This window comes from Heloderma suspectum, chromosome 10 (assembly GCF_057233095.1).
Source record: "Heloderma suspectum isolate Gila_16-S chromosome 10, 16-S_ref, whole genome shotgun sequence".
Lineage (NCBI taxonomy): Eukaryota > Metazoa > Chordata > Lepidosauria > Squamata > Helodermatidae > Heloderma > Heloderma suspectum.
The window spans coordinates 43,348,546-43,370,958 of record NC_139467.1 but is presented as its reverse complement, the minus strand read 5'-3'; the positions used below and the strand labels follow the sequence as shown (position 1 = coordinate 43,370,958).

The following is a 22,413-nucleotide window of genomic DNA, read 5'->3' as shown; positions in this document are numbered from 1 at the left end:
GTTGGTTTAGGTACTCCTGCTTCCAGGAGGAGTCAAAGTGGGATGGGATCAGACAGTGTGCACCAGTCTCCTTGTTAGTTATCAATCACTTGGGAATTCTGGCTCAGTGTTCAGCTGTTGTTCGTATAGTAGACTTAGGGCAATTAATGAGACTTGTGACTTGTAGGAAACCTGGTTTTTTTGCTGGGGGGGGGGAGTTTGAAGGTGTGACTTCCTACCTCCATAAATGTTTGCCCTGCAAAAAATTACTGGTCCACCTGTTTAAACTCGTTGCTGTTAACCATTTATGGCAGATTGACCTTAACAAAAACTTAAACAGTGTAGCAGCTCTTCTAATTAACAGCTTTCCTGATGGGAGAAGATCCTCACTCTGCACAGGCGACCCAAGTGACTGTTTACAAGCCTATGAAAGGCTTAGAGGCAGCAATTCTTGGTTTCTGAAGCTCACACAGTCACACTGGGATAAGTTACTGTATGTGTGTTACGTTCTAGGCTAAGCTTTAACTTAATGTAGGGGGGAAAGTTCTTGTGCGTGTCTGACTGGAAGGGCCCATCCACACAGCTGCAGTTCTAATGTCGGGATGAATATGCTGCCTCAGTACTTAAATTCTCATGTTGGGAAAAGGAAGGCCTCTGCCAGAGACCTTGGAGTGCTGCTACCTGTCAGACAGTATTGGGCTACACAGAACAATGGTCTGACTCTGTAAAAGGCAACTTCACATATCCGTACGTACAGGGCCGTGTCATATATTCATTTATCAAATGTGCACAGGCTGGCTCAGTCCTTGTTAGTTCTCCTTCGTGTGGATGGTGGGGTCCTACAGCACTTTCTTGAAAGCTTGCATTTTGAATAGTAGCTCTTCTCTTGCACCCCTTTTTGCTATGCCATCTGAGCTCCTGGTTGTGCACAACACTGAGCTGGAAGCATGAGACATGGAAAGCAAGCCATGGAGGAATCACTTCTTGATTACCTCTGGCCATTTCTTGCATGCAGTAATAAAAGCATGATTTCCCTAGCATCCAAACTGAGATGCTTTTGTGTGGGGAGGCCTTTTTAATCTAACACGTGGTTCCATTTCAAGGTTTTATAGGGCCAAACTTCCTTATTTTCTTTAAGGATATTTAAGCCCTGCTCTTGGCCCTTAAAAAGGCCCCCAAAAGCACTTACAGTAAAAGAAGCAATTATATGATTAATATCCAGAAAGAAGTAAGAATACACATAAAACCAAGAGCAAGATGGACTCATATTAAAACACAGTGAGCTTGACTGTAATGCTAAGTACTAAGGAGAGCCAGCGTGGTGTAGTGGCAAGAGTGTTGGACTAGGATCTGGGTGATCCGGGTTCTAGTCCCCACTCAGCCATGGAAGCTCACTGGGTGACTTTGGGCCAGTCACAGACTCTCAGCACAATCCACCTCACAGGGTTGTTGCTGTGAGGATAAAATGGAGAGGAGGAGGATCATGTAAGCTGCCTTGGGTTCCTTGCAAGAGGAAAAGAGGCGGGATATAAATGCAATAAATAAGTAATTTTTTTAAAGTGTTGGAGTACTTTAGCAGAACTATTGGCGCACTAGCAAAAGTCCCTTTTCCGCCGTTGCTGTAGTATTTCAGGTGGTGGAGCTTGCGGACCTCAGTGTGTGTTGGACTTGGTAACATCATACCAATTGCTAGGGAAACTCCCGGTGCATTTGCTCAGGGCTGAAAACTCCCAGTGCTACTTGAGAGACTAAGCATGTGAAGTCCTCAGTTCAAATATCACTTCATTAGGTGGTCTTAGGCAAGCTGTTCTTCTTTTCCTGCTCCTGCCCTTATCATTCCAGTATGGTAAGTCTCATAGCTTTCTTCTAAGAATTGAGAGAGTGTGTGTGTGTGTGTGTGTGTGTGTGTAAATGTGTTGTTAGCTTAAATAGTTGATGTCTGTTCTATACATCTGAAATGGAGGCCAAGGAATGGATGTATATTCAAGCCCTAGGTTAAATTCTAGGATTTTCTCATGTGTTGCTTTCTAGTCATATTACACTCTATGGACAGTGCCAGGGTCAGCTCTAGGTGCGAGGGGGGCCTACATGGCTAGGCTTACCTGGTAGCAGGCAGCAGTAGCGGTTTGGTACTACCAGTTCATTTGCCCTCCAATCAATGTCATGTTTGTTTTTGGTAATCTAAAGTAGCAGCCAAGCACCGAAGAGAAACACTTATTTATGGTGGCCCAGCATACTTATCAGCAGTGGGCCCTGCCAGTATGCTGGGGCTGCAGCAGCTGTCCAAGGAAACTGGCTGCTGACACAGTCTGACAAGAACCTCCAACATATGAATTCTATCACTTCAGATTATAGGCTGAGAGAGAACAGTTTTAGGTACTAGCAGCCTTGTGGCAGTTGACACTATAGGATTATCCTGAAATAAGAATTTAAAGGCAGTTGAAATGCCTGTCAGCAAGCTTTAGAGGCTGGTTAGTAACTTCTTATAGTTTGTCTACTCAAAACAAAACACAAATATCAAGGAGACTCACAGTCCTATCCAGCTTTAGAGCATGGCTAGGAGAGAAAGCCCTGGAATTTTCTCTCATTGTTTCCTTGGAATTCTCTCATTCAGGAGTTTTCCTTGGAATTGTGCAATTGTGAACATGTCAAACTTGGAGTTTGTTTTGTTATCTAGGCAAAACCGAACTCCATTTAAGGACATTTAGGAAGGCAAGTCAGTCCTTGGTTTTGTTGTATGTCTGGGCTTGTGCAAATTAGCAGCTAAAGGGGCCCCTGTGGTAGGTGGGTTGCGATGGCAGTTGGGTGACATGGCTTCTGAAATGTAGATATGGCTGTAGCTATTCAGTGGATAGTTAAAAAAAGCACCTTGTGGTAGTTGAGGTTCCTTGCTGCTCACAAGCTAAGATGCTTTGAATTCATTAAATGCTTTGTACACTCAGAGCACCATCACATGCATTAGCTGTGATTGTCAAGCAGTCTTGTAATGCCTTAAAAACAGATTTATTTGATTTATACCTGCCTTTCTACCAAGAAAAATAGCACTCAAGGTGGCTTACAATCATAAATAAAACTTGATTAAAACAATAATAAAACAATGCATTAAATACAATAAATACAGCAGTAACAGAATAAAAATAACATCCAGCCCAACAAACCTGCTTACATGCCAAAGACCTGCTTGAATAAAAAGGTCTTTGCCTGCCAGCAGAAGGACAGCAGAGAGGGAGCGAACCTAGTCTCCCTTTGCAGGGAGTTCCATAGGGATTTATTGTGGCATGGGTCTTATCTGTAAGGTGCCACAAGACTCTGTTGTGTTTGCTGCAACACACTGGTGTGGCTACTTGCCTGGTGTTTTCAACAGTTGCAGATCAGTATCCTCATACTGCTTGGGTAGGGGGAGGTTGAGGCTGAAAGAATAGTTCTTGCCTCTCTCTTCACCATGCCAGCTCTGCAACTGGGACATGGAGGGAGTGCCTATGGGGATTCACTGAGGGAGCGTGGGATGATATTAATTACTATTTTAAAAAAGTATACCCTGCCATTGTTGTCAAAGACAACCTATGATGGCTACCAATACACAAACGATATCGCTGTTTAATACAGTAAAAATATGCAGGGGTTGATACAACCTTGGTTGTTCTAATCATAAGCTAAGACAAGAGTGGTGAAATGCAGTCCTCACTTCCTGTTCCCACTTAGCTGGCAGGACCATGAGAAAGATTGGAAAGGGCTCTCTACACCATGCATCTGTGTGGGGTGAGTTCAGTTTGTTTAGCATTGGTCACCACCCAAATAGCTACATCCATTTGGAAACGGGAAATGCCAGTCAAACTACATTGCGACTAGGTCCCCTTGGATCTAACTGGCTTGGCAGTAACTTCTTCCATTGTGATGCAGTTGTCCAAACACAGATGTTGTTTGACCAAACTAGGTGGAACTATGTCTGTCTTGTCAGAACTCCATCCATACTGTGTTATCTGGAGAGTTGGAAAAATCTCAGATCCACACGCCTAGGCATTTGGATGCTGTCACGAATGTATTTGTTATGTGCCTGCATTGCAGGTCATACTGGGTGGTGCTTGAAATAATGTGAATGTTTTGGGCCTTGTCCGAGTTGTCTTTGTTGCTCCTTGGGTTGACAGCTAGAGAGGCAGCATGAGAAGGTGACATCCTAGATTTCAAAATGCCTTCCCTTCCTCCCTCATGTGGGAGCCAGCTTGGTCAGCAAAGTAGCACATTCCACGGATGCTTGTGTGCTGCTAGCTTTTGTGAGCTTGTTGGGTGGGTGGGAGTATGGGAACCAGACATGACCACCACACCAGGCAGATGGAAAGAATTGTCAGGATAAATGTTTTGCCAGGACAGAGTGGTGTGCGCAAAGCTCTCTGCTCTGGCCATCCATCTTATTGTTGGGACAGGTGCTAGTGTGCTCCATGTATTTGCCCATTTTGACATATAATGCCACCTCTGAGGCCCTTTTGCAGGATTTTGGATAGTCCATGCTAAAGAAAATTCTGCCCCTGGTTACTCAGCAACCTGTGTAGATTATGTAAATTTGCATGCAGTGTGCACTCAGCCCAGCCTATTGGATGGTTCTAGCTAGGGATGTATGAAAGTCACTTACCGTTTCGTGGATCTGCTTCGCGGTGGGGGGGGAGGCGCTCCGTCCCTCCCCCCAGAATCCTCGACGGGGGGGGAGGCGCTCCGTCCCTCTGCCTGGAGTCCTGCCCGGCCAGCTCCGCTCCGCGGAGGCTACGTAACAGGCTACGTAAATATTTACGTAGCCTATCATGTCTGGGTTAAACAAAAAACAACCAAAAAAAATGCGTACGCAAATGGCGTATGGCGGCAGCCATTTGCGTTCCTTATTTTTCGCCGTCTTAGTCTACCTAAATGTTTACGTAGGCTAAAACAGCGAATCAAAAAGGAACGCAAATAGTGCCCACTACGCTATTTGCGTTCCCCTTTATTTTTGCCATAATATTTCATAAATATTTACGTAGACTAAGACGGCGAAAAATAAGGAACGCAAATGGCGGCTGCTGTAGCTGCCGCCATTTGCACACGCGTTTTTTTTACCCAGACGTGATAGGCTACATAAGTCTTTATGTAACCTATTACGTCTATGTAAAAAAACAACAACAACAACAAAAGACCAGACTGCAAATGGCGGTGGTGACAGCAGGTCGGAAGACCATCCGCTGCCGGAGCCGCCGCCGTCCGGAACATCCGCCCCAGGTAAGTCTAGTCCTGGGGGGGATCCATGGGGGGGAGGCGGGGGGGTGGCAGGCCATTCCACCATGGATTTCGAGGGGCCTCACTGAAATCTGTGACGGAATTCTCCACCATCCCTAGTTCTGGCCTATCATAATCAGTTTCTAGAGGACTAACTGTGTTAGTCTGTTGCAGCAAAAACAACCAAGAGTCTTGTGGCGCCTTAAAGACTAACAAATTTATTCATACATCTGACGAAGTGGGCAGTGTCCATGAATGCGTATGCCATAAAAAAATTCGTTAGTCACTAAGCTGCCACAAGACTTTTCATTGTTTTATCACAATAGAGGAATTTTTAATGCTGGTAAAATAGACAGGACTTATTGCGTACCTCTGCCCAGTGACCTGTATAGCTGACAGGTTTAATTCAGTAGGGGATAGGGGAGACAACAGTTCATCTATCTTTTCTCCCCCACCCCCACCCCCCAGATGCCCTACTAGCAAGTCTGGCAACATGGTGAAGTAGCAAATGGTAAGGGTGTCTTTGATGCTATTTGTAAGCTAGGTGTGGCCTCCTGTGTTCCAGGACTTTGATAACAGATTCTGGGCAAAGTCCTAGCTGTGTGAGCACAGTTGGAAATAGGTTCTTCTGATCAGAGTGAATATCACCAGGGTTATAATTACAGTGTACAAGGCCTTAAAGGCAAGGTAGTGGCCTCTCCCCTTCATGGATCACTGCCTTGTTGTGGCGAAGGGGCTTGCGTAACTCAGTGAAGCCATAAGCTATGCCGTGCAGGGCCACCCAAGACGGACAGGTCATGGCAGAGAGTTGTGACAAAATGTGGTTCACTGGAGAAGGAAATGGCAACCCACTCCAGTATTCTTGCCAAGAAAACCCCATGGAACGTATCACAAGGCTAAAAGATATGACGCCGGAAGATGAGCCCCTCAGGTCGGAAGGTGTCCAATATGCTACTGGGGAAGAGCAGAGGGTATTTCCAAGTAGCGCCAGAAAGAGTGAAGCGGCTGGGCCAAAGCCGAAAGGACACTCAGCTGTGGATGTGTCTGGCGGTGAAAAGAAAATCCGATGCTGTAAAGATGCTGGGAAAGACTGAAGGCAAAAGGAGAAGGGGACGGCAGAGGATGAATATGAACTTGAGCACACTCCGGGAGAGAGCGCAGGACAGGAAGGCCTGGCGTGCTATGGTCCATGGGGTCATGAAGAGTCGGACACGACTGAACAACAACAACAGTGGCCTCTAAGGGGGACAATTTGAATGTTTTAGTGGCTGTATGTGGAGTCTGACCTCAAACCTCTTGTTTCTTGTGCTGCTGGTTCTTACAGTCAAAGCAGTCTTTATCTTGCCTCCACCTCTTCCCAGCCCTCCTCTTGCTTTGGCCCCTAGGTACACATGTAGTGATAGTCTTGTGTGTGTTTGTAAAACGCACCAACAGGTCTTGCTACCTCTTGTGGAGGCTAAACTCATTGAAAAGAAATTTCTCTGCCTGGCTGTAAAGCAAGAGGTAAGCTCTGACTTAAAGTTGGGCTTCCCATCATCTCCAAAAACTCAAAGACCCTGTTAGGCTAGTGGTATGCTGCCTTGGGAAAGCAACACACACACACCCTGGTGAAGCACAGCACACATATCTCTAATATCAGTGCTGTTTCCTGCCCTGGAAAAGTGTTTTGGCCTTACCACAGCTGTCTTGGCTAGGCTGGGAGGTGGGTGAGGAAGGATGCCATGCTCCCTTGGATTGGAATAGGCTGACAGGATCCGATCTGTGAAAGCCATTGGCCCTGGGCTAGAGAGCTCCCTGTAAAACTTGGAGAAATATCTGTTTTGAGATGTGCCTTGGAACAATATTTTTTTCTGAAGTAAATCGCTAGCTTTGTTACTTATGTGAAATATACTGCCATTTGACGTACTGCAAGGGCTCAGGGTAACAAAACATGAACCTACTTGTATACTATGCTCATCATCTAAGACCCTCCTCCAGGTGCCTTCTCTAAGGGAGGCTCAGAAGGTGTCAACAAGGGAGAGGGCCTTCTCAGTGGTGGCTCCTCAGGTATGGAATGATCTCACCAGCAAGGCCACCTGGTACCAATATTGTTGTTCTTTTGGTGCCAGGTTAAGACCTTCATCTACTCTCAGGCATTTGGTAGCATATAATAAGGTTTTTAATTCAGGTTTTGGATTTCTTATTGTTGATTGTTAAATTGTGTGTGTGTGTGTTTGTTTATATGTTTGTATGTAAATGATTATTATATTATGTACAATACCTTGTTTTAAGGTTTTTAATCTTTGTAAACCACTCAGAGCTTTGACTATCGGGTGGTATAGAAATTAGTAAATGAAAAACAAACAGTGGAATGAAAATGTCAGAGGCTTGTGAGATTGAGCGGTGTGCGGAGAGTGAATAGGGAGTAAATTTGGATACATACACTTGAGGCTATCTTCTGAGATGGATAGGCAGCACGTTTTAGACAAATGTGTACAGAATTCATAGCCACTGGATGCGTAAACACATTTTTAAGAGAATTAGATGAGTGGCTGTCATAGAGTGCAGATTGAGGTGTTCCTCAGTCCTAAATCTTCCTGTGCAGGCTCAGACAATCTGAGCACCCCGAGGGGGTTCCTTAGTGAGCTTTACCAACCGCCACTGATTTTCTCCTATACTGCACAAGTGCAGGAGTGTATCTGGTGTGCTGGCCATTCTGACAGTTCACGTGGGTTGACAGTGAGGTCCAACAGCATGGCCAATGCCCGTTGTGAACAGAGTGTGAACCCTCAAATGTGGTCCAGTATCCAGCTAGGGCTATCAGTAGCAACTAGCTATGGTTTGGGATGTGTGAGATTTGAGTTTCAAGATTGTTTTGTCTGTTTTCAGTTTAACACTTGTATTCTAATGGTTGATGTTTGAAGTGTCACCTTGAAATATTGCTCCATGGTCCATTGTTAACAGGATTCTCCCCCCCCCCCTTTAATTAGTTTGTAGGCCCCTGGTCTTCACGACAAGACCGGCGGGCCACTGGTGGTTTGCTAAAGCTCAGGCAGTGGAGCAGGAGGAGCAGTGAATTGTGCACTCCTCCTGCAACAGGAGAACCTGGTGCCACCTTTGCTGGCACCACTGCTGCCGAGTTCCTGTATCCCTACCTACCCATCCTGTTGCCACCACCCGCTGTGCAGATCTTAGAGTGAGCCAGCAGGCGGCTGAGCTCTCTGGAGAGCTGTGTCAGCTGGGAAAGTGGCCAGCTCAGGTCTTCAGAGAGGCAGCTACTCCTGGCTTGGGGGGGGGGGGGCGGTCCCTGGAGATTGCCCTGCAGAGCAGGCAGCAATATGGGAGGGAGGGAGACACGATGGGTGCGGGGAGGAGGGAGATGGATGCAATGGGGGGGGGGGGAGACATACCTTGCAGGCAGGAGCAGGGAAGAGTGGCTCACACTGAATGTATTTTGCCAAAGTAGCTCCCACTTATAAAATAGTGAAGTCCACTGTTGTAGGCTAACCAAGAGTAAGAAGTACAACCTCTATTTGGAGACTTCCTGTGTGTCTGCTGAAGATTCAACAAGGGAGAGGGACATGTCCCGAGGGAGCGTTCCGGAGAGAGCTGGCTGGCTGCTGACAACAAAATGCTTGGGTAGATGTCCTCAGCTAGCATTATTTATTAATTAAATTATGTTTTTTATTCTAACAATTTCCAGAGGGTAGCCGTATTAGTCTGTTGCAGCAAAAACAACAGTGGTGTTTTTATCCCATCCTCCTTCAAAGGACTCACAGTGCTATACCTGGTTCTTCCCTTTCCATTTTATACTAACAGCAGCCCCACAAGATAAGTTGTGCTGACAGTGGCAGGCCCTTCGACTCATGAACAAAAGAGCATGATTCAAAGCTTCCCTCTGTGCCTGGTCTGAACTGCAAGTACTGCCCCTCTTCTGACCTCCACATGTTCAGTGAAGGTCTGTGAGGGGCTTGTATACCCTTATGCTGAATGTGCAAAGGTGTCCGCACTTTCAGTATGCAACTAGAAGGAAAGTCTGAATGGGGTATACGTTTTTCACAATCCAGAGAAATGAGCAAGCGGAAAGAATCTAGTAGTACTTAGTCATTCTGTAGTTACTGCTGCATGCTTGGCACAAAATGAGACTGTCACAGAATAGCCCTGCTGAATCCTTGACTTCCAAAGCAGGCTTGATGCTTCGTTTTCATGGAAGAGCCTTCATGTTAAGCTGCTGATGTCTGCAGGTGGCGACTGCTGCCAAATGGCTCACTGACTCGTGCTTCCCTTGGCAGCAAGGCTCGAGATGACATGTAGTCTGTAGTCAGTTTGCCTGATTTAACTTGTGAGCCAATCTCATGGTGGTGGTGAGGAGATCTATGCTGGGAAGTTCAGAATTTTTTCAGGGAGGTCCTTTGAAAATACACACCCTCTGCTTTTTAAAGTAAGACCTAGGAATCTCTGCTTTTGATCCACCCCCACCTCACCCTGTTTGTGAAGTGTCAGTCTCCTCAGTTCTAGCACTCTCAGATTGCTTATCTGTTGTGAGCAGCTGTTTGGAACTTGGAATTCCATGGAGCTGAGTAGAGCTTGGAACACAGCTGATCTAGACAGAACCAAAAGCTGTGAAAGTGGAGTTTGCAGAGAATGTTGTGGGCCCAGTTTCTAGGCATGTACAGATGTGTGTGATAGATGGGAGGGAGGGAGCACCAGGATGGAGGACATGGGAAGAAGGAAGGCAGCATACATTTGCTGGCATATTGTAAGAGGGCTCTAGCCTTCAACTGGGGGCTTGGGCAGGGTGTGTGTGTGCGCTCTGAAACCACTGTGTTGTGGGCTTTTGACATTACTGTGCCATGCTGGAACAGGATGTACACAGGATCTATCATAGCCTTCAGCTCCCACCTGGAAGTTTCACACCCTGTCTTAATTGCGCAGGCTTTTGTATATCTTCAACATGGAAAAGTAATTTTGTGTTTCACACTTGATGTTGTGGCAGAATATTAGGAAGCATGGGGAGCTAGTGCATCCTGTTCTGAACATAGCACCAGTGATCTCTGAGGTCATTACAAATAATGGCACATTTGAGGTGCATAGGCTTTCAGATGGTGTCTTTGAATCTCATGCTTGCCTTGTGAGAGCTATGCTTGTGAACCTTTATTGTTAAGAGCCACCAGCTGGAGTCTCCAGGTCCAGTCCTTCATGGGATATTAGTGGGCCCTTAATTGCCACTCTGGAGATATGAGATGAGGAAAAGATGTCCCTGGCAAAAGAACTTGTGGGTGTCACTTTTTAAGAGGCTGGGGTTGAAGTGCATTTAGTTAGTTGTTAACGAGGTTTATGTGGTCATCCTGAATTCTCGTTGCCCTACAGCTAGGTGGTCCCTTGGAAAACTGCACTGGAAGTATACTCTTTGTCTTATGCCATACCAGACTCATCACTTGCCATCCTCACTTGCCTGCCTGGCTCTTTAACCACACTTCCATTTTCCGCCTACAAAGGGTTTATGAAGAACTAGGTCACCTGATCAAACGTCCTTATTTGTGCAATGATTTTATTTAAATTAGGCCAGATAATTAAAATCAAATTGGCAAATACAACACATGCTTTTAAATCAGTATATTCAGATCAGCTTACTATTTTTTCTGCCGTTGACCCAATCTTGGAGATTGTGTGTATGTTTTTGGAAATACTCCTTTCCCCCCAAATGCCACCCCACCTCCGTAGGAGAACATTCAGTGCAGCTGTAGTTCTTTTTAAAATTTGGCCTAACACATAGATGTTTAGTGATGTAGGCATTCCAAGTATTGTCTTACTTTGAATTTTAGGGGGTGGTCATGAGAGAGGGGACCTCTTCAGTAGTGACCCCCCAGCTATAGAATGCTCTCTAGGGAACCCTGTCTGCTGGCCATGTTGTAATTCTAGCACCAGACTAAGACATTTTCGTTCTCCCAGGCCTTTTAAGATCTAGTTTTAGTCTCTGGAATTAATGGTGGTTTTAGCTCCTGGGTTGGTTGGTTTTGAGCTCACACATTCATAATGTATTTTATTGTGTTGGATTTGTATATTTGGGATTTATACTAGGCTGTATGTTAAGACCTTGTCCCAATTCAAGACATAATCAACCCCGGAAACCCTAGCTTATTTATGAACAGTGTGTCTGTGCAGACTGCTTGCTCACTCTGGTTGCCAGCAGGAGTGGCTAAACAAACCACAGGCCTTCCATCTGTTGGTTAATCATTACATGCGAACTGGGGACTCTGGCTTGTTGGAGAGACAAACCAGAGTTCCCAGTTCACACGTAATAAACTACAGACAGAACGTCTGTGGCTTGTTTAGTCACTCCTGCTAGCAGCAGGAATGATTGGGCAGGCCAGGGTTCCCCAGAACACCGGCTTATTAAGTCTGAACCAGGCCATTGTATTATTGTCATATTTTAAATTGATTAGTACGACACCTTAAGAACCTGTTTGAGGCATCTAATAAATATAAATAATAAAACAATCCTGTATAACCCTTGAGAAATGGTGACTTTCCAGGGCCCAATGCATGCACATTTGTTTTCATCCAGTTTTTCTGGCAAGCCCTGCTGCTTGGGCCTCCCTTTTGTGTGATGTAGTTTGGGATTAAAACACTGCCGCATTTGTTCAATCCATTAGGATAATAGTCTCCCTGTCTGCTTTTGCCTCTGACTCAGCAGTGTGAGCCCTAGTTTAGGCATGTGAATTTCTGCAATTACTCAGCAGAGAGTAAGGTAGGAAGCAAGGCGGGGGGGATGCACAGAGTGAGACAAGAATAAGAGACTGGAAGCCCATGGCTGAACTTTGAACCCAGGTCTGCTGCACTTCCAGAGTCAATTTTGGTAAAGGCTACACCCCATTTGAGAACAGTTGAGCCTTCTGACCTACATCAGGTTTTATTTAGATAGTAAACACTGTAAAACTGTCTTCAAGGGCTAAGGGTGTGTATTTCCCTCTGTAAAAACAATAACCTGAAGGTTGATAGGGGAAGAAACAGTGAAGGGTGACAAAGGATGAGCAATGCAGCTGTATATCCTTAGGCTTGTGGGTGGTTGAGAATGAAGGCTGGGGCTTGAGTCAAAAGCTTCACAGAAAAGCTGGGTTTGGGGGACTTTGGAGGAAGAGAGAAACAAATGACATAGGTGTTCTAAGAGGCAGCTCCAGGCAGAAAATGAAGCAAGGGAGGATGGGGAAGGCTTTAAGAGAAGGAGATCTTAAGACAGCTGAGAGTGGTAGAATTAAACGAGGATGGTGTCTAGGGAAGGATAGAGAGTGGAGAGTATCTGGGTTTGTTTGCTAAAGAATTTCAGCTCAGTCCTTTGACTTGTTACATTTTCGAACTTTGCCAGATAGTGGTGGTGAGCATTTGCCAGGATGGGCTTTGCAGTCATCCTGAGTGAAACTGGCAGCTTTTCATAGCTCTGGCTGTTTCTTCCCTTGCTCATTTGACTAGCTTCTTCTACTGCCTGGCTTTGCAGTGAAGTCACAAATCCCCTTTTGTGACATGTATTGTTGTGATGGGAATGGGATGCCATTATCACGCATCCCTCGTTATGACATCATTGGTGAAGGTTGCAGGGTAGAAAGGCAGGCCTCAGGAAGGCCCTGGACAAAAGGCTGGTTGAAAGTGTAATTAGAAGTCAAGCATCAGCTAAACAGGTGCCGATCCTGTTTGTACTTTATGAGAACTCCTTTCAAATCCTCCCTGTGGTAGTTCAGCATCTCAAAGGTGTTTCTTAAATCTGATGCACTTTGCACATCTGCAGCTAGGCAGATGTGGAATGTTCTACCAACTTGGGTCTTGACAATATTCTATGCTGGGAGTAAAGCTTCTAGAGGCCTCTCTGAGGCAGGCCTGGCTTTGGAACAGACATGGATTGTGATAATTTGCAGGCAGCTGAACTGCTTGTCATCCTGACTATTTATGGCCAATGTTCTGCCATCCTTGTACCTTGCAGTGAGCTGCTACTCATCTTCAGTTCTGGACTGTTTGCTGCCCTTTAAAAGGATTGTTTGTGTGCCCACTCCCACAGGAAAAGGATTTGTAAATCTAGAATTAAGGGCGTTAAAGGCTTTTAATCTGCCAAAAGGACCCATACTGCTTAACTCGGGTGCTTTAGCAATTGATGCAAATGCTAGATTAATACAAACCTGCAGTGGTCCTCTCAGAATCGGTGACGGCCCCCAGGAATATAGGTGCTCAGTCAGAATGACCTGGACATGTCCCTGTTCTTGGGGACAATCAGGTTCCTTGAGGAGTGTGGTATTTGCTGATTTGCTATAGAGAAATGTAACATCCATGCTTTTCCCCCAAGCCAGTGGTTGATGACAGATATGCAAAAGTGTACAAATCTGAATGAAACGTAATGTGGCTTGGTATTATGTCAGTGTAGAGATGTGGGTAATGTAGGGTGGTTTTAAGTATTTCTTACAAGTTCCCTTTATTTCCTAAACTGTAGGAGAGTAGTTCTGCCTTCTGCTGACTGTTCCTTTGTTTCCTGCAATAAGCCCTCATAGTTTGTGGCCTGCCCTCTCATAAAGACTCAGGGTTGGTATTTTATTTTTAACACTATGTATGATGGCTTTATATAAAAATGGCAAAATACTAAAACCCACAAATCTGTAACAAGATGGGTGGGGTGTGTCAACCGTGTGTTTCTATACCAGGTTCAGTGTCTTGAGTTCAAACTGCAAGAGGATAAAGTTTGCTGACCACTTCTTGATCTGTGGAGGTACAAAAACTAACTTCAAGAATCAGTACCTGATTTTGCTTGTCAGTTGTGATGTGCAAATTGGGCCGTACTGTTGGTACCATTTGGGCCATTTTTGCCAAGTGTTGCATAGCACCAATGCATGAAGATAGTACCTTTTCTTTGGGATGCACGAACCATTCTTTTCTTCCTGCCCTTCTTTTGTAGAAACCATGGCGAGTCCAGCGAAAGAGAACAACTACAGAATGAAGAGTTACAAAAATAAGGCATTGAACCCTGAGGAGATGCGCCGGAGAAGAGAAGAGGAGGGGATCCAGCTCCGCAAACAGAAACGGGAGCAGCAGGTAACTCCTGTGTGGTTGGTGGACAGAGTGCTTATGTCAGTCTTGGCCAGAAAGATAGCCTGGGTTGACTGGGTCTATTTATAACTGCCCTCACATGTCTGGAGTGTAGGAGACATGTTTTAGCTTGTTTAAATGGATCTTTGGTTATTGCCATCACTAGGGCTCTGGTACCTGGTTGCCGGTATTTTGCAGAACAACAAAATGGAGCTGGAATTGGGTTAATAGAATCATAGAATAGTAGGGTTGGAAGGGGCTTATAAGACCATTGAGTGCTCAATGCAGGAATCCATTGAGGGGCTGATCAGTTGAGGAACTAAAGCTAGAGTTGTTGGACCTGGGTTCCAATTTTAATTAGTGGGCTTGAGAGTGAAGGACATCCTTCTTTTTCAAGGCTGTCTTAGTTCTGATATGCAGAAATGAGAGAGCAACTACTAGAGAGACTTTCCCTTTCATAAAGAAAAAAAGTTACCATTCCTTATCTCCTGTTTCAGTATCTCAAACAGGCCCCTATGGTGTTTTTATTACATGCACATTTATTTACATTGTTAAAATACAAATAAATGCCATTCTTTAAATATTGGACAGCTTTAACAATCTGAATACTCTCTGTAAAGCATGGATGGCAGAAGGTAGATCTTCGGATGATTTGCAGTAGATAGTCTAACAACAGCAACAACTAAAAAGCTTCCCACCTCCCCCTGATTTGGGTTGTTGAAAAATAACTCTTGTGGGGTGGACCAGGAGTGAGTTTGTGGGTGAAAGTACTTGTAAGCTTGGTTCTGGTGTTGATCACAAATTCCTGGGCTGAGCATATGCTCAGAGCCACTCTGTTCCTTAATTCTTAGGGTATGACCATCTGCCTGAGCCACTGTTTTGCACCTTGCTCTGGTTGGTGGATGATTTAGTAAAAACAGTAGATCCCACAGGCCTGAAATCCCCCCCCCCCCCAGTGTAAGGCACCAGCATTTTCTGATGAGAAGAGTTATTTGGCTCTTGAAACTAGATCTGTTTTGTAACTGTTTAGGGATGTGCAGTCCTGTAAATCAAGTGTTTAGCCCCTTAGCCCTACCACAACCAATCCTAACCTCAGAATTTATAGATCATGAGCTTTGGGACATGAGTGCAAAGTCAGGAGTTGTGCCTCTTCCTAGTCTTAAAGTAAGAAGTGCAGCTCAAGTAAGAAGTGCCTTGGGTGGCTGAAGAAGTTTTGATGTACTAGAAGTGGTTCTTTGCCAGAGTTGCACATGTTCTGCCTCTCCATATGTACCGCATTATTGTAGAAATTTGGGGCATAGAGCCTGGCGCCCTTAGAATTGTAATTTAAAGAAAAGACAAGAGCTAGAAAATGTGGGCAGTGCCTGATGAAATCTGTAATGGTGGTGGGAAGAGATGGAACACAGCTTTTGAAGTGTGGAGGGGCTTCGCTGACTACAGGCATCTGCTTATGGACAACATATTTTTGTTCCCCTGTGACTTGATCCATCTTCCATTTCAGCTCTTTAAAAGAAGAAATGTGGAGCTAATTAATGAAGATGCTGCTATGTTTGACAGCCCCCTCGTAGACTCCTTTGTTAGCTCCACCACAGGAGGGGTAAGTACTCTTGGAAGCTGTGACATGTTCTATTCTGTAAAATAAAATCCTGTGCTGTGGTCAGTGTCAGTAAGACGAAGTTGGTATAGATACCAGAAACCATTTGAAGGACTTCTTTTGCTCTTTGCTATTCTTTCTATTTCTTGCAGAAAGTTGGGGGAGGGGATCATCATTTTTAAAATGGACCTTCCAAAGTCTAGATCTGCTTTGCTCATAGTCCTAGTTTGCTATCCTCCCATCTGAAGAAAAGAATAGTCCTGATGGTGTGTGTGTGAAAAGAAAAAAAGACAGATCTGGAAGCTGCTTTAACAGACTGGCCTTATATAATGAGACGTGTGTGTGTGTGTGTGTGTGTGTGTGTGGTCTTTTCAGGAGGGTGTGATCACAAGAGAGATGGTGGAAATGCTGTTCTCAGAGGACCCTGATCTTCAGCTAGTAACCACCCAGCGGTTTAGGAAACTACTTTCAAAAGGTAAATGCAGCTACAGCTCTTAAGAAGAAATTGTAGCAATTTTGTGTTTTTTAAAAAAACAGCTTGTGAGTGTACTTCCATAATTGTAAGGGCCTCAAAGCATATGAACTGCTAAAATAGTTTGCCAGAAACAACTGAAAACCCCATATGCAAAGTGGACTAAATAGATGAAATATAATGGGCGGGGGGATATATACAGTGACTTCCATAAGTATTCACCCCCCTTTGACTTTTCCACATTTGGTAGTTCTACAACCTGGAATTAAAATGGATTTAATTAGGATTTCTTGTTCGATCTCCACAAAATAGTCAGTGTCAAAGTGGGGGGGGGGGGGAATCTACATATTTTACAAAATGATTTACAAATAAAACACTGAAAAGTCTGAATTGCCTTAGTATTCACCCACTTTGCTGTGACACCCCTAAATAGCTCTGGTGCAACAAACTGCCTTCAGAAGTCACATAACTAGTTGAATGGAGTCCACCTGTGTACAATTCAAGTGTCACATGATCTCATATTAAACACACCTGTTTCTGGAAGGCCTGAGTTTGCTGGAGAGCATATCCAAACAAACCGCATCATGAAGACCAAGGAGCTATCAAAACAAGTCTGGGATAATGTTCTGGAGAAGCATCAATCAGGGTTGGGTTATATATATCTATATCTATCTATCTATCTATCTATCTATATATATATATCAACTATGAACATCCCCTGGAGCACCGTTAAATCCATTATTACAAAATGGAAAGAATATGGCATGACTGCAACTCTGCCTAGAGAAGGCCATCCACCAAAACTCAGTGACTGGGTAGGGAGGGCATTAGTCAGAGAAGCAACCATGAGGCCAATAGTAACTCTGAAGGAGCTGGAGAGATCCACAGCTGAGACAGGAGAAACCATCCATGGGACAATTATTGCCTGGATGCTCCACAAAGCTGGGCTTTATGGAAGAGTGGTGAGAAGAAAGGCATTGCTGAAAAAAACCTATATCAAATCCCGTTTGGATTTTGCCAGAAGGCATGTGGGAGACACAGCAAACATGTGGAAAAAGGTTCTCTAGTGTGATGAGGCCAAAATTGAACTTTTTGGCCTTACTGCAGAACACTATATGTTGTACAAAGTCAACAGTGCTCATCGCCCTGAGAACACCATCCTTACAGTGAAGCATAGTGGTGGCAGCATCATGTTATGGGGATGCTTTTCATCGGCCGGGACTGGGAAACTGGTCAGGATTGAGGGCAAGATGGATGGAGCCAAATACAGGGGAACTGTAGAGGAAAATCTGTTTCAGTCTGCAAGGGACCTGGGACTGGGGCGAAGGTTCACCTTCCAGCAGGACAATGACTAAACACACAACCAAAGTTACACTGGAGTGGTTTAAAAACAAGAACTTGAATGTCTTAGACTGGCCCAGTCAAAGCCCAGGCTTCAATCAGATTGAGAATCTGGGGCAAGACATGAAAATTGCTGTTCACCAGCAGAGCTTGAGCAATTTTGCCAAGAAGAAGGGGCAAAAATTGCAGGATCCAGATGCGCAAAACTGGTAGAGACTTATCCCCAAAGACTCACAGCTGTAATTGCTGCTGCCAAAGGTGCTTCTAACAAGTATTGACTCAGGGGTGAATATTTAAGCAATCAAATGCCAGTTTGCTTTTGTTTAACTTTTGTGCCACAATAAAAATATTTTGCACTTTCGAAGTGGTAAGTCTGTTGTGTAAATAAAATGGTAAAAATGTCAATTAAATCCGTTTTAATTCCAGGTTGTAACACGACCAAATGTGCAAAAGTCAAAACGGGGTGTGTGAACACTTATGCAAGGCACTGTACAATGTTAACTTTCCAGTACTGCTGGTTTATAAATCACTCTTGGAATGAGATGTGGGTTTTTTGGACTTCTATATAATTTCTTAAGCTACCCAGCAATATTTTGGGAGAAATTGTACCTGGCTGAATATTAATAGCATGCAAGCAGAAACTGTTTTATACACTAACTCATCACAAGGGGTGTTTTCATAAAAACAAATAATTTTAAACATTAATGTAGGGTTAAATTATACATGCGGGGAAACAGCCACTTTAAATGTGAATATTAGTTTCTAGAAAATGTGACCGGTTATATGGTCTGGCCACATTTCTGACCTTGATCTCCCTCTTCCACATGCTGTTTTCAGCAGAAGCCAGGGTTTTTTCCAGATACAGGCTGGCCCTAAATAATGCATGTGGTAGCCTTCATAGAACCCTCAGAACCCAGCTGTCAAAAGAGAAAGTTTCTAGTCCTCATGTTAATGGAGGGAAACATTAAGAGGGTGTTGTGTTAAGCCTTTATTTATTTATTTATTTATTAAATTTATTAATCGCCCATCTGGCTGGTCGCCCATCTGGCTGGTCACCCAGCCACTCTGGGCGATGCACAACACACCATAAAACAATTTGAAACAATAAAATTCTACCATACATTTTTTTTTAAATACCCTAACCCACCCCAAATGCCTGCCTTTAATTCGTAAGCAGTTAAGTGGGATTTCAGTAGACCACCTGATGTCATGAATAAAACCCTATGTGTTCTTACATGCCATTATAAAAATCCTTTTTTTCGTAGAGCCCAATCCTCCAATAGATGAAGTGATAAGCACTCAGGGAGTGGTGGACAGGTTTGTTGAGTTCCTAAAGAAAAGTGAAAACAGCACATTACAGGTAAGTGGGAAGAGGGTCATTCCTAACTGTTAATCATTACAGTGAACAATGTTATAAGTAATTGCTTTGGAAGTCAAACTGGCCCAGTTATCACACTTTGAAGTTTGTGATAAACTTTACCACTCACAGTGCCTTTTTATGTGGTTGGTTGTGGCTGTAGCAACAATTGTGCTCTTGCTGTATCTAAGCACCAACCAAAATGTAATATAAAATCCCATTGTGTAATGCGTTCTCCATAGGCTTTGGTTCGGATGCTAATAAAATCTATCATAGCCATTAAAATCAAGCAAAAGTGGATACTGCAATATCTGCCATGTTTCCTAGCTTAGCCCTAGTTGTCAAATGTAAGCCCAGACAGAAAAATCTCATTATGGTTCCCAAAGACACTGCAAATCTTAAATATCTTTTGGAGATAGAAGATCACAAACACAGGTCAACTGTGGAGAATACATCTCTATCAAGGTTGTGCAGGATTATGCACCAGCAGAGAGCTCTCTAGGCACTGAGATGTGTTAAGAGTAGGCTTGAACTCAAGTAATCCCTGTGTTTCACCACTCCACATGGTGGCAAAAGTGGTGCCAATTTTCCTGACATTTTTGTGGGGGCAAGGAGGAGGTTTCATTCTAACTCTTTTCCTTTTATCTTCTTGTTGCAGGTGGTGGCAGCCACAGCAAAACTCCCATCTTGGTTGCCTGGCTGCCTTTTCTTTCCCTCACTTTGCCCCAGACACAATGTCTGTCTGGAAAAGAAAATGACAGTCATGCCATGCTGTTGCTGCCACCACTTGCAAACAGCAAAATAAAATAAATCTAGAAAGATGCTGTTGTCAGTGCCACTAAAGGATAAGCCTCCCTTCCACCATAAAAGCAATGACCAATTTTTTTCCCCTTGACTTGTCCCCCCAAAATTCGACAAGGCCTCTGGGAACTTTTGACTTGGCCTTAGTTAAGAGATGGCAACAAAGAAAGTATATTGATTCCAACTTCTTTTCTATCTGTGGAATGCTGTCTCTGAAAACATCACTGAACACATTAGTTGCAAGTCAGTTTTGAGCTGCTGTAGTTAAAATGCAGAACAACTAGTCTCTTAATGTACAGTTTACTTCTGTTGGAGGCATCCTTTAATTGGCCACTGTGTGAACAGAATGCTGGACAAGATGGACCCTTGGTCTGGTCCAGCATGGCTCTTAGGTTCTTACATCTGGTTGCTTGTTGCTTTTCAGTTTGAAGCTGCATGGGCATTAACAAACATTGCCTCGGGCACCTCGCTACAAACCAAAATAGTAATTGAGGCCGGAGCAGTTCCTATCTTCATTGAATTGTTGAGTGCTGATTTTGAAGATGTCCAAGAGCAGGTGAGGCACTTTCAGGGTGAGTTTGGAGCTCAAATCTGCAAGACCTGGTTTCAAATACTCTCAGCCAAGGGAAACTCTTAGCTATAATCTCCTCTCTGTATTTCAGGGATGTGGAACCTGGAGCTTTCTTGAATCTCTGCTGTTATCTAAGATTGGAGGGGGAGTGGAATGCCAATGAAATCCCTACTGTTATCTCCAGTCTCAGATAACACTTGGGCACTTGGCTCTGCTTTGCACTGGCCAAGTGAGTTTGCATGGTGGGCTACACCCCCATGGGGGTAGCGCACACTGTGCCGAGAGAGGCAAAATGGATAGTGCAGGAGGGACAATGATGTGACTGACATCAGTCAGTGGGCATGGGTTTGCCTACTGACATCATCTGGACCGTGGAAGGCAGTTTTCCCCACCACCACCACATTCTGCACTCTGATAAAAATGTTTTTTTTATGTGATAAAAAAACCTGGCTGTTACCTGTTTCTTGTGATGCTCACAATCCACCCCTACCAGGTCCTTGGCTGAGTTGCTGTAATGTCACAGAATGCTTAAAGATTCTAACTGCTCAGTGCAGGGGTTGATGAGAGAGATAGTGCTTTGTATGCAGTGAGGCTCAGAGCAATTGGCAAGATGGAAATGGGACAGCACAGGAACACTGAACACTGAAGTCAACCGAGGATCCAAGAACCAGACACACAGGAAGAAGCTTGATGCTTTTGCTGCATGTTAGTTGCATTAGTAATGAACGGTGGAGAGTTGCACAAGTTGATGGAGCCTTTGAGAGGCCCAGAGGCTGGCTTCCCGCTCCACAGATGCCTCTTCTCCCCTCCATTGAAGACCTGAGTGCTGACACCCCTGTTTTTCCTCCAGGCTGTTTGGGCACTGGGGAACATCGCTGGAGACAGTTCTGCCTGCCGTGATTACGTCCTCAACTGTGGCATTCTTCCTCCCTTGTTATTGTGAGTAGCTGTTGAAAGAAACGCCATGCCTTTTTTAAGTCTGGTGCTTGTTGGCTGCATCTGTGTATGTGTCTTCTCTTTCCCGATTTGCATGGCATTAGACTGGAAACGGTCTGAGTGGTGTGAACTTGCCCTGGATTTTTTCCTTCACAACTAGGATCTAATTGATGAGTATATTTAGGGTCTGGAGGAGGTTTCCCCCAGACTAGCTAGCTGGGAGGCACAGACCACTATTGGTAGGGGCACCATTTCCTTAGTAACATGCTACTTTGCACTCAAATACTTGCAGAGTTGTTCCACATTATCTTTTGTTGTTGCAAACCATGTTAGTTCCTGATTGCAGAAGGCACGCTGTGGATGTAGGTGATGTAATTAAATGTGTGGGAAAGATCTTCTCCAGTCAGAGACGATCTTGGAAGGCCTTTGTTCCTTCCTGCCCAGTGTCTAAACCCCTTATGAAAGGAATAGGGACATGTCCAGTTTTTCAACAGGGACGGCTAATGATTCCCACTTGGCCATGAAACTCGCTGGATGACCCTTGTCCAGTTGGACATGCATGCTGTCTCAGCCTAACTGATACCTCAGAGTGATTGTTAGGGTGGATTAGCATATCCCATGTAAGCTGTACTTAGCAACTTGGAGAAAAAATGCAGAATAAATACTTGTACTACAGTCTTGTTGCCCGCCAGGTTTTTACTGTGGTACAGTTGGTATTTTGGATTGGACCCAAGATCAAATCCCTGCTCATCCATGAAATACAGCAGCTCTGATTCAACCTTTGCAGGATGTGGCTGTGTACAATCAAGTGCAACAGAATTGGCTTAACTCGATGCCTTAAGGAGTAGAGTTTTTCTGATAAAATTATGGCTGTAAGTACAAATGATTGTGTGTGGGTATAATTTGTCTATTTTCCAGGCTCCTCACAAAATCTACCAGGCTGACAATGACACGAAATGCTGTCTGGGCATTGTCCAATTTGTGCAGAGGGAAAAACCCACCACCTGAATTTGAGAAGGTGAAATACCAATGTGCATTGCTCCTTGTCCAGACCCAGATGCCTTTTTAGAGCTGTTTGA

The 22,413-nt window shown here is 44.4% G+C and overlaps 1 protein-coding gene across 3 annotated transcripts in view; it reads left to right on the top strand.

Annotated features, from left to right (window-relative positions):
- Nucleotides 1-22,413, top strand: part of KPNA6 (karyopherin subunit alpha 6) — a 36,076-nt gene that overhangs the window by 2,520 nt on the left and 11,143 nt on the right. Inside the window, exons 2-9 of one of the 3 annotated variants that reach the window (XM_084816091.1) lie at nucleotides 13,673-13,761; nucleotides 14,132-14,268; nucleotides 15,764-15,859; nucleotides 16,232-16,331; nucleotides 18,935-19,029; nucleotides 20,252-20,383; nucleotides 21,249-21,337; nucleotides 22,253-22,352. In XM_084816091.1, coding sequence (XP_084672217.1) covers nucleotides 14,137-14,268; nucleotides 15,764-15,859; nucleotides 16,232-16,331; nucleotides 18,935-19,029; nucleotides 20,252-20,383; nucleotides 21,249-21,337; nucleotides 22,253-22,352 — 744 coding nt within the window. In that variant the 5' untranslated portion in view covers nucleotides 13,673-13,761; nucleotides 14,132-14,136. Of the gene's footprint in view, nucleotides 1-3,607; nucleotides 5,221-13,672; nucleotides 13,762-14,131; nucleotides 14,269-15,763; nucleotides 15,860-16,231; nucleotides 16,332-18,934; nucleotides 19,030-20,251; nucleotides 20,384-21,248; nucleotides 21,338-22,252; nucleotides 22,353-22,413 lie in introns of those variants that run through there. The other 2 variants (XM_084816092.1, XM_084816093.1) reach the window with 2 other exon arrangements.